This window comes from Oncorhynchus mykiss, chromosome 19, assembly GCF_057628025.1.
Source record: "Oncorhynchus mykiss isolate SJ-2025 chromosome 19, ASM5762802v1, whole genome shotgun sequence".
Taxonomy (NCBI): Eukaryota; Metazoa; Chordata; class Actinopteri; order Salmoniformes; family Salmonidae; genus Oncorhynchus; species Oncorhynchus mykiss.
Window position 1 is genome coordinate 34,431,978 of NC_143040.1, and position 12,675 is coordinate 34,444,652.

General features: G+C 44.7%; 1 protein-coding gene across 27 annotated transcripts in view; it reads left to right on the forward strand.

Moving 5' to 3' along the window:
• The window catches only part of nrxn3a (neurexin 3a), a 430,411-nt gene that overhangs the window by 94,289 nt on the left and 323,447 nt on the right, over positions 1-12,675 (forward strand). For 23 of the 27 annotated variants that reach the window (XR_016488898.1, XR_016488894.1, XR_016488895.1 and 20 more), the window contains exons 5-6: positions 3,035-3,336; positions 6,118-6,279. Coding sequence is in view for 18 of the 27 variants with exons in the window: in XM_090210796.1 (XP_090066922.1) it covers positions 3,035-3,336; positions 6,118-6,279 (464 nt within the window). In the remaining 9 variants the exon portion in view is untranslated. Of the gene's footprint in view, positions 1-3,034; positions 3,337-4,707; positions 4,792-6,117; positions 6,280-12,675 lie in introns of those variants that run through there. The other 4 variants (XR_016488902.1, XM_090210811.1, XM_090210812.1 and 1 more) reach the window with 1 other exon arrangement.

The following is a 12,675-nucleotide window of genomic DNA, read 5'->3' on the forward strand; positions in this document are numbered from 1 at the left end:
GATGATACGGCCTCTCGTTATGTATGCACTCTCGTTAAAACAAGCTTATATTCGTTCCCCATTAATCTCCCTCTTCCAACCAAATCAGTGTGTTCCCTAGTCCGAATAAATTCTGCAATGTATTCCCTAAACTAGTATGTATCTCTACAGTACAGCACACCTCCCTCCCTCACATAAACCCAGACTATGTTCCAACTCGCCTCCCTCCCTCACATAAACCCAGACTATGTTCCAACTCGCCTCCCTCCCTCACATAACCCCAGACTATGTTCCAACTCGCCTCCCTCCCTCACATAACCCCAGACTATGTTCCAACTCGCCTCCCTTCCTCATATAAACCCAGACTATGTTCCAACTCACCTCCCTCCCTCACATGACCCCAGACTATGTTCCAACTCGCCTCCCTCCCTCACATAACCCCAGACTATGTTCCAACTCGCCTCCCTCCCTCACATAACCCCAGACTATGTTCCAACTCGCCTCCCTCCCTCACATAACCCCAGACTATGTTCCAACTCGCCTCCCTCCCTCACATAAACCCAGACTATGTTCCAACTCGCCTCCCTCCCTCACATAACCCCAGACTATGTTCCAACTCGCCTCCCTCCCTCACATAACCCCAGACTATGTTCCAACTCGCCTCCCTCACATAAACCCAGACTATGTTTCAACTCACCTCCCTCCCTCACATAAACCCAGACTATGTTCCAACTCGCCTCCCTCCCTCACATAACCCCAGACTGTCTCAACTCACCTCCCTCCCTCACATAACCCCAGACTATGTTCCAACTCAACTCCCTCACTTACATAACCCCAGACTGTCTCAACTAACCTCCCTCCCTCATATAATCCCAGACTGTGTCTCGCATAAACCCAGACTTTATCACCCTCAGTGTGTATTACCCAAGCTGGTATCCCTGTCTCCCCTGTCTTTCTGTCCCTTCCCTACCTCTCAGTAGTGGAGACAGCCTCTTTGCTCCGGGTGGTTCCCCCCTGCTCTGCTCATTAAGTATTGAGCAGTATGGAGGTAATGGATGAGCTCTAACATCTGGTCTGGCCCAGTCTTTAGTTAAAACAATACCTGCGTTAATGAATCATTGATCACAGGAACCTATCAGGAGAGGCGTTAGGAGGTGCGGTGGTATCTGTGATGTCAGGTTACCTGGCCGACCTGGAGATAAGATTGTGGGTAGTGTTTGCTTGGCTAATCAGTTTGTGATTGGTTAAGGCAGGTGGACCGTTGATATAATAGCTTTGAACCAACTGGTGCAAGTGTATGTTTCTACATTATTTGAATGCAAGTGACAACGTCCCTTTTTCTCCAGAGTAGCGTGTTGCTGCACCCATCACAAGATACTGGATGTAGCCTCGAGGAGGGTACATTTTAATAATGGATGTTGTTTATTGTTTGGTGCCAAATCGGTGTGCCAAAGTGCCATGTCTAACACAATGGTGTATTTACTCTGTGAATTAAGATAAGTACTGGAAGAGTTTGCTGCCGCGTAGCAGCTGGAGGAATGCCACTGTAACTCATGATGTAGTGGTTTTCTCTTGTCAACATCCCTGCTTCAACATTCATAGAAGGCCATACGGTTAGAGCGTCCAATGTGCACATCAGACGTCTGGTAAATACATTTATCAAATACTTTTGGAGACTCGAGTTGCATTGGTTTTAGTTTGCCTAGTACACTAGAACCAGTGGACAGTCCTCAAACGTCAAGCTTAACCAAGCACGGTAGATTTGAACCAGGTCTAATGAATACAGGAACGTGTGCTTAAGGTAAATGTGAAGGTTCACTCTGGCTCGACCTGATAGTTAACCTATGGTGAGGTCAAAGGACGCTCTCCTGGACCTGCCCTAAGCAGCTCTGGACCTGAGCTATGCCTTCATATTACCAGACCTCACACATAATGCATAGGTGAAAGTGCCATTTTCACTGTGGAATGGATTCCTTTTGAGGGAATGAGGCCTGAAGACGCTGTAGCCGCTGTATTCAGAGGATGAAAGACGGAAGCCATTTTGTGTCGACCGGGGCCTTATTGAGTATGCAGAGCACATGTTGTAGCCCAGAGCCGGAGACAGCAAGCACGGGCTGGCTCTGATAAATTCCGCCTGGCCTTGGCTAAACCCACACACTCCCCAGCTTCTCTTCACTTAGCAGACAGAGAGCTAATTGAAGATGATCTCACAGATAAGTGCCCGACTGCACTCTTCCCCCCCCCCCTTCCCTTCTCTTCCCTCCTCCCCACCCTATTTATTTCATTCTCGCTAGCCTTTCACTCTCTCTCTCTTTTCTTTTGTTTTATTCTTTCTCTCTCTGTCCTCTGTCTTTATCGCCGCGTTTCACTCCCTTCACTCTCTCCTGTCCTGTCTCTCTTTCCTTTTGTATCAATCTCTCTCTCTGTCCTCTGTCTTTCCCTCTCGCTTTCTTTTTTTCTTTCTCTCAGCTGCAAAGGCAGTGATGCCTTCTCTCCTCTCCTCTAGTCTCTCTCTCTCGTTCTCTCTCACACACACATTCTCACATTCTTCCCCTCTCTCTCTCTCTCTCTCTCTCTCACTCCCTCTCTCTTGCTGCTCTCACTCTCGCTCCTCTCGCTCCTTTTCTCTCTCCTACCTTTTATCGAATTTAAAGCATAACAGGCCTGCCATTTCATAAGAAATACCAATTCAAGTGGTGAGATTAGGCTTCTGATGATGTTTGACAATAGCTGTGCATGACACTCTCCAATTATATTTGATGGTCACACTGCCCTGAGACCCAGTCTATCCCATATCTCCTCAGTGTTATTGGTGTCTGTAATGGTCCTTTTTCATGTACCTCCCTAAGTGTGTGCTGGTGGTGCTTTTACTGTGTCTTGAGTACATCGTTAAATGTCCTAGGTATCTGGAGAGTCTTCGTTCAAATAATAATACTCTCGGTTCTCAGTTGTGCGTTCTATATTAGGTTCTAACCTCTCTCTCCTTTTTCTCTTTGGTTTCTCTTTATCATTGGGTTCTAAACACCTGTTCTCCGCTGTCTGTTCTCCATTGCAGCACGGGAGGAGAACGTGGCCACGTTCCGCGGCTCCGAGTACTTCTGCTACGACCTGTCCCAGAACCCCATCCAGAGCAGCAGCGACGAGATCACGCTCTCCTTCAAGACGTGGCAGCGCAACGGCCTGATCCTCCACACGGGGAAGTCGGCCGACTACGTCAACCTGGCCCTGAAGGACGGGGCGGTGAGCCTGGTCATCAACCTGGGGTCAGGGGCCTTCGAGGCCATCGTGGAGCCCGTCAACGGGAAGTTCAACGACAACACCTGGCACGACGTCAAGGTCACGCGCAACCTGAGACAGGTAATAGTGGCTAGGGAGGGTGAGAGTGGACAGCACTGTGGTGCTGACACATAACGTGTGCAAACATGCAGATATATTCAGGACATTCAGGTCAACTGATACTGTAGGATAGGTAGAAGACCCATATATTTTGTTCGTCTTAAATAGATTTGACAGTTCCCAAATATATATTTTTATTGCGTTATACATTCTCCTGTTCTTGTAGTTTTTTTGGTCCGTTCACAAGAATTTTTACAGTTGTTTTTAATTTCGTCTATTTTTAACCCCATTGACTTACTATTTCCTAAAGACATGGTTTATTTCATGCCTACTTTGACCTACTTTCCCCTATTAATTTTCTCCATATTTTCTGAATTCCAAGAACACCAATTTCCGGTCTGGTTTTCTTCGGTCCACTGTTTCTTTGGTCCACCCCTACAATCCTCTCTCTCTCCCCTCTCCTCGGCCCCGTCTTATTGTGGGTGCTGGCAGGGAGAAGCTTCAGCCAACCACGACGACTCCTGTTTACCCCAGACTGATCTCTGTTTAGCTGTAAAATCGCCCACAAACCCACAATACAAAATATTCTAATAGTCAAGGTCCTGTTCCCTTCCACATCCTCAGTGAGAGTTGATGGAGGGTGGGTTCTGGCTCTAGGCAAGGGGGCAAAAGATAGACTAGGATTTCAACTATGTAAGGAATTGTAGTAATGGTTTTCCTTAAGTTCTACTAATATATTACAAATTATATTTATATTTTTTGTCAAATACAATAATGCCAAATGTTGTCTCTGACATTTCATTGGAAACGTTTTCATATTGCTACTATAGTAGTGTTTTTAATCTGATCTCTACTCAGTTTAGGAGAAAGCTCAAAGCTGAAATGGATGCTTTGTGAAGGTGCTGTATGAAGTCTAGCTAGTTACATTCCATACAGCTAATTACGCAATCTGGGAAGGGTGTTTCTTTTAAAGGAGCATTATCTCATGGGAAAGTCGAGCAGCTCTTTGGAATCTAAACCAGGTTGATATTCTATGTAAGTATGTATGTTATGTCATCACTTCATCAAGGTCAACTCAAGGTTCATCCCTCTACCTATGGAATACTCTGGATTTCAAATTGAGCTCTATGCCATAAAATATTTCCCTTTTTCTCTTATACCCACTTTATCGCTCTATTTATTTTTCTTAATTATTTCTCTCTTTCTCTCTGTCTCTCCCTCAATCACCCTCTCTCTCTCTCTCTTTTCCCCGAGAACAAGCTTTTGTAGAAAATCAGAACTAACCACTCATGGAATGAGTCATTGTCCTACTAACTGTTGCCTAACCAGCTATTGTACTAACAACACCTTAACTCTTCATCATTGTTTATTAATTTTTTTATTTTTTTATTTTTTTATTAACAACCCCTCTGTTCACTATTTAATTTCCTTTCTTCCCCCTTTTCCTCAAAGCAATCAGGCATTGGACACGCTATGGTAAACAAACTCCATTGTCTGGTAGATATCATTCCAATTTTCCTTTTTTTGGGGTTTGCTGTGTGCTCCTTCCTTCCTTCCCCTCTTCCTTTTTCTTTGACTCTTCATTCTAGACACCATTGTCAAAAAAACGTGGAAATGGGGTTGGTATTTCTTGGCTTTCTTTATATTGGATTCTCTCCCTCCATCGTTCATGATTTGATTCTATCGTTCATCTTTCTTTTTCTCACACTAGCTTCTCTCCTCTTCTGCTTTCCTTTCTACAACTTCTCCCTCTCTTATTCCAAAGCCCTCCAAATCAAGTCTTTCTTTAGGGCTTACTGTTTGACTAAAACCTCCTTTGCATTCCCTATGTTTTGGCCGATGACTGTCGACCAAACTGCCAGAAGCTTTCCACAACTACAACTACAAAAAAAGAGGAAAGAAAACCCAAAAGTACACCAATGGGAGCTCTGACAGTTGTTTCCAGTACACAGTGGCGCATGGCATGCCTAAACTTCTCCATCCTTCCCTTCGATCTCACACTATCCTCATCCCTTGCTTTCCCAATAACCTGCCTAACTAACACTTAACTCACCTGCCATTCACGCTGTCATTTGTGTGTGGTGAATGTTTATAGAAGTGATTCTGATGCTACACCTCCCTAGATAACCCCCCCTCTCATGGCTTTTGGTGTGGTCTGATTGTGTAGTGATTGGGCTTTGGCATGTTCCATCCAGCTGACTTAGAGGTTAGACCTTGCTTTGTGTTAGCACCCCATTCACTCAACTCATCTTGTTATTAAGAAGATAACTAACTACAACATGGCTATGATACTCATGGCTTGTTCATATGTAGAATTAGCAGCACATCCCTTTTTTTGCATGCTTGTTAATGTCTCCACTATCCAGATATCAACTCAAACTAAAACGAGCACAATCAATTTATCCTTGGTGTTGTTGGCATCCTACTAACCCTTCAAGTCTAACCAAATGCCAAATCCCCAAAGAAACCTCATTTACTAACTTGCATCAAAGTTAAAGAAAATATGTCAGTGGGAATATTTTCTTTATCTGCCCTGGTTGAGCGTAAGAGTTGACGTACATGACAGAAACACAGATGAATCCAATGACATGGTCCAGGTTGTGGGACTGGGCCACACACTTGAAGTCATTACACTAGCGAGCATTACTAAGACACAATATCGAGACAAAAACCTAGTCCCTGTTAGATTAACCTGAGCATAAACCTCTGCCTACACCCTGACCCCCGTACCCTCCTTTCTCCCCCAAAACCCAAGATGGTCATGAGTGGACTTTCTCCTTCCTGGTTCTTCCCGTTGTCTAGGTGACGATATCAGTTGACGGTATCCTGACGACCACGGGGTATACCCAGGAGGACTACACCATGCTGGGCTCCGATGACTTCTTCTACGTGGGTGGAAGCCCCAGCACCGCCGACCTGCCTGGGTCTCCTGTCAGCAACAACTTCATGGGCTGCCTCAAAGAGGTGAGACTGCTGCAATATGTACATTTACATTCAAGTGGAACTTACAGGGTTTTAACAACTTTGCAGATATGAAACAAATATCAGTAGAAAAAATATCAAATTCCCAGTTTATGCTTCAAAAGCAACTTTATAAGAGGTTTTAGAAATAGGGTTTTATTTGACTCAAAATGTCATAACTTACATAAAGGCATTGTTGGCAGAATAGATGGATGCAGTTCAAAGCATGATTAATATACAGTGCATTCGGAAAGTATTCAGACCCCTTGATTTTTCCACATTTTGTTACGTTACAGCCTCATTCTAAAATGGATTAAATAAAAAATTGTCCTTATCAATCTACACACAATACCCCATAATGACAAAGCAAAAACAGGTTTTTAGAAATGTTTCCAAATGTATTCAAATAAAAACAGAAATACCTTATTTACATATGTATTCAGACCCTTTGCTATGAGACTCGAAATTGAGCTCAGGTGCATCCTGTGTACATTGATCATCCTCGAGATGTTTTTACAGCTTGATTGGAGTTCAGCTGTGGTAAATTCAAATGATTGGACATGATTTGGAAAGGCACACACCTGTCTATATAAGGTCCCACAGTTGACAGAGCATGTCCGAGCAAAAACCAAGCCATGAGGTCGAAGGAATTGTCCGTAGAACTCAGAGAAAGGATTGTGTCGAGGCACAGATCTGGGTACCAAAATATTTCTGCAGCATTGAAGGTCCCCAAGAAAACAGAGGCCATCATTCTTAAATGGAAGAAGTTTGGACCCACCTAGACTCTTCCTAGAATTGGCCGCCCGGCTAAACTGAGCAATCGAGGGAGAAGGGCTTTGGTCAGAGAGTTGACCAATAACCTGGTGTTCACTCTGACAGGGCTCCAGAATTGGTTAGCTAGCAAGAATTGTGAATTGCTTTGCTAGCTACCGATGCTGAACTTGAATGACTGTTATCCACAGTTAGCCTATCTGTTAGTTGTCAACCGTGCATGACTTGGGCAGGAGCTCACTGGAGCTGAGTACCGACACCTCAAATGTTCTACTGCTTGAGCTCCTGCATCTCTATAGAATATTAGCTCAAAAGTATTGTGGAGCTCCTGCACCTAAATCTAAACAGTACCAGCACCAAAAATGAGTACTGGCACCTATTTCAGTCCAAGTCAAGCACTGGTTGTCAATCAAATGTATTTGGCATCGATCAAATTGGCTGCCAGGAAGGCAAGTTCCAAAAACAGGGAAGCTGCGGAAGGATGAGCAGGCTACTATTCCCCATTGTTTCAATGCAATTTTGACGGCCAACTAGCTTAAAAAGTTTGAGGGTTTATCTAATTTTCTCTAGTTAGATTTGAGCTTATCTCGCTCTGGCTAGCATTATTTGTTGATCTTGTTGTTGATGTGCATAGGCAAATGAGGGGAAGAGAGCCTACCTTTTTATGGTTGTTTGATCAATAGGACTGTGAAATGTCTAAATGTAAGAGGAGAAATCCATTCAGGTGTATTTTGGGGCTTTTGGCGAATGCGTTCTAAAGATCTAAAGTCGTGCTGTTGCTGCTGCCTGTAAACACACAGTCCAGTTCAAGGTGAATGATGGCAGGGCCCGTGTGGCAAATGGCTTATTTAGGCCTACTGTAGCTCTGATTGGTTAGGGTGCACCGGTCTGCGTAAACTCTGGTCCTGGACAAGACAGATGTTTTATTTATTCAGAAATGACTGACTATACATCAGTCCCAAACATTCAATGAATTTATGAAAAGTTGAAAATTACCATATCTAAGTGCTCGCTTGTCATAAAATGTAAAAAAAAAATATTTAAAAAAAGTCTTCCTGGGTGTGTATTTGAACAATTTTAATTTCATGTTGCTAAAACGCTGTCAGTTCCACTTTAACATTTGAGTCATTTAGCAGACGCTCTTATCCAGAGTGACTTACAGTTAGTGCATTCATCTTAAGACAGCTAGGTGAGACAACCACACATCACCACTGTCACATTTGCATTTTAGTCATTTAGTAGAAGCTCTTATCCAGAGCCACTTGCAATCAGTGCAATATGTGAGTCTGTGCTTTACACCAGTGTTTCAAAAATGGCTGGTTAGGACCAAATGGTCCAGTGGGTTACTGTTCAAGCTTGGGTTGAACGTTTGGGAACCGCTATTAACAGTACTGTGGGTTCGCTAAAATGTGTTGAATGTCATAGGTTACTTGTAAAGAGTGTATCTTGCAGTGTGTATTATGCTCTGTGGATCCTATGAAGTTAGGACTAAATTCAATAAAGCCCATCTGGTTTTGAAGAAGGGAGAGCTTTCAGTATCTTCTGGGAGCCATCTGATCCAATTCACAGTGGTTATTCATTTCCACCCGACATCAAATTGTTGCAGGCGCATTTAATTTTGTTTTTCAATTGTTGGTAAATCATTTGATTACGGCCGCGGACGTCAAGCAGTTGCCTGGATGCAGAGGCTCAGGTGAAGTGATGGGATGGGATTCGTTGACTATGCAGCTGGGTTTAAATCTAGGAAGGAAAGGGACAGTCTGAAAACGGGTCTGTTTGTTCCATTGGGTCTGTTCCTGCTCAGAGATGTTTTGATTAAGCCAATTTTTTTAACAGTGTCACAGTTTCCCTCTGAGCACACAAACACACACAGTTCCCTGGAGCTGGTGATGTCATCTTTTAGCGCTTGGCTGGAGACGGTTGCTGCAGTGTGGCAGTATGGTCCTGTATCTCTCTGGAGCTGTTCCCTACTGGTACACACACACACACACAAACATACATACACACAAAATACACACTTTCACCCCCTGCCCAAACACATGTTCCCACACCCCCTGCCACCTCCTCACCACCTCTCCATCAGAGCGTCATGTAGCCCAGGAGATCGGGGGAAATGTGTAGCAGCCATATATTCTCCCTTGCCCTACTTCCTGCTCTGTGCCATGCTGGGCAGGTCTGCCCATACTGACCCAATCACCACTGTATCACTGGGGCCACTAGCTTACCAACACCATGATGCACGCGACCATGTATGAACACGCATGTACTTACACAAATGTTTACACACTTTTACTGGTCCTAGGGAAGTCATGTTCCCTCAATGTTGATCAAAATGCATTTAGTCCCTATTCCTTTCATTCCATCTCCTCTCAATACATGGGACACACACACACACACACACACGCAAACATGGCGCGGGAGAGAATAGGGGACATTTTATGGGCTCCTGCCCATAATGTTTCTGCCATCGTTTCCTATGACTGAAAATAGTGTCTGGACATCAGAACAGCTATCACTAACCTCAATTTGGACGAGAACTTCTACTTCAATGAGTCGGAGGATAAATACATGCTGATTAGCCCAAATCTCCAACACTATAGAGGCCGGCGTGGGGAATACCTGACGAGACCATGTCGACGAGTGGATAAATTACCCCTACACTCCGTTCTATTGGCAAACGTGCAATCACTGGAGAATAAACCGGATGAGCTCCGTTCGAGACTATCCTGTGAACGTGATCTGAAGAACTGTAATACCCAATGTATCTGAGTCTTGGCTGAACAAGGATTTGGTAAATATACAGTGCCTCCGCAAAGTATTCAGATCCCTTGACTTTTTCCACCTTTTGTTACGTTACAGCCTTATTCTAAAATGGATTTAAAAAAAACAAAAAAACTCAGCAATCTACAATGACGTAGAGAAATCTTTGCACATTTATTAAAAATAAAAACATAAATAGCTTATTTACATAAGTATTCAGACCCTTTGCTATGAGACTCGAAATTGAGCTCAGGTGCATCTTGTTTCAATTTATCATCCTTGAGCTGTTTCTACAACTTGATAGGCACACACCTGTCTGTATAAGGTCCCACAGTTGACAGAGCAAAAACCAAGCCATGAGGTCGAAGGAATTGTCCGTAGAGCTCCGAGACGACAGCATTATGTTGAGGATTGAAAGTCCCCAACAACACAGTGGCCTCCACCATTATTAAATGTAAGAAGTTTGGAAGGACAACCATCACTGCAGCACTCCATCAATCAGACCTTAATGTTAGAGTGGCCAGACAGAAGCCTCTCCTCAGAAAAAGGCACATGACAGGTTCGAGGTTCTGCTCGCCTGAGTTAGAATAACTCATGATGAACTGTAAACCATAGTGTTTACCATCTATATTTTCGTAGGTGTCTATTTACCAACAAAAAATGATGTGGCACTAAGACCGCACTCAATGAGCTGTATAAGTAAACAAGAAAATACTCACCCAGAGGTGGCGCTCCTAGTGGCCGGTGACTTTAATGCAGAAAAACTGAAAACCGTTGTACCTAATTTCTACCTGCATGTCACCTGTGCAACTAGAGGTGAAAAGTCCTCCTTTTAGACCTGCACAAGGCTGGGATTGGCTACAGGACAATAGGCAAGCAGCTTGGTGAGAAGGCAACAATTATTAGAAAATGGAAGAGGTTCAAGATGACGGTCAATCACCCTCGGTCTGGGGCTCCATGCAAGATCTCACCTCGTGGGGCATCAATGATCATGAGGAAGGTGAGGGACCAGCCCAGAACTACACAGCAGGACCTGGTCAATGACCTGAAGAGAGCTGGGACCACAGTCTCAAAGAAAACCATTAATAACACACTACGCCGTCATGGATTAAAATCGTACAGCGCACGCAGGGTCCCCCTGCTCAAGCCAGCGCATGTCCAGGACCGTCTGAAATTTGCCAATGACCATCTGGATGATCCAGAGGAGGAATGGGAGAAGGTAATGTGGTCTGATGAGACAAAATTAGAGCTTTTTGGTCTAAACTCCACTCGCCGTGTTTGGCGAGAACACCATCCCAACCGTGAAGCATGGAGGTGGAAACATCATTCTTTGGGCATGCTTTTCTGCAAAGGGGACAGGACGACTGCACCGTATTGAGGCAGGATGGATGGGGCCATGTATCGCAAGTTCTTGGCCAACAACCTCCTTCCCTCAGTAAGAGCATTGAAGATGGGTCGTGGCTGGGTCTTCCAGCATGACAAAGACCCGAAACACACAGCCAGGGCAACTAAGGAGTGGCTCCGTAAGAAGCATCTCAAGGTCCTGGAGTGGCCAAGCCAGTCTCCAGACCTGAACCCAATAGAACATCTTTGGAGGGAGCTGAAAGTCCGTATTGCCCAGCGACAGCCCCGAAACCTGAAGGATCTGGAGAAGGTCTGTATGGAGGAGTGGGCCAGAATCCCTGCTGCAGTGTGTGCAAACCTGGTCAAGAACTACAGGAAACGTATGATCTCTGTAATTGCAAACAAAGGTTTTTCTACCAAATATTAAGTTCTGCTTTTCTGATGTATCAAATACTTATGTCATGCAATAAAATGCAAATTAATTACTTAAAAATCATACAATGTGATTTTCAGGATTTTTCTGGATTCCATCTCTCACAGTTGAAGTGTACCTATGATAAAAATTATAGACAAGCTTTGTAAGTAGGGAAACCTGCAAAATCGGCAGTGTATCAAATACTTGTTCTCCCCACTGTATATATCCTAACCAGAAGCCATGAGTTACAGGCAACATACGCACTGAGCTAAGGGCTTGAGTTGCCCTCCAACGAACCATCAAAAAGGCAAAGCATCGTGGTCTAAGGCACTGCATCGCAGTGCTAGCTGTGCCACCAGAGACTCTGGGTTCGAGCCCAGGCTCTGTCGCAGCCGGGAGCGACCGGGATGTCCATGGGGCGATTCACAATTGGTCTAGCGTCATCAGGGTTAGGGAGGGTTTGGCCGGTAGGGATATCCTTGTCTCATCGCGCACTAGCGACTCCTGTGGCGGGCCGGGCGCAGAGCACGCTAATCAGGTCACCAGGTGCACAGTGTTTCCTCCGACACTTGGTTGGAGACTTGGTTGGGTTGTGTTTCGGAGGACGCATGGCTTTCGACCTTCGTCTGTCCCGAGCCCGTACGGGAGTTGTAGTGATGAGACAAGATAGTAACTACTAACAATTAGATACCACAAAATTGGGGAGAAAAGGGGGGGTAAAATAAAATAAAAAAGGCAAAGCATCAATACAGGACCAAGATCGAGTCCCACTGCACCAGCTCTGACGCTCGTTGTATGTGGCAGGGCTTGCAAACTATCACTGATTACAAAGGGAAACCCAGCTGCGAGCTGTCCAGTGACGTGAGCCTATCAGATGAGCTAAATACCTTCTGTGCTCACTTTGAGGCCAGCAACACTGAACCATGCATGTGAGCACAAGCTGTTCCGGAAGACTGCATAAACACGCTCTCCGTAGTCGATGTGAGTAAGACCTTGAAAGATGTTAACTTTCACAAGCCCACAGGGCCAGGCGGACTACCAGGACGCATGCTCAGAGCATGTGCTGACCAGCTGGCAAGTGTCTTCACTGACATTCACTCTCCCTGACC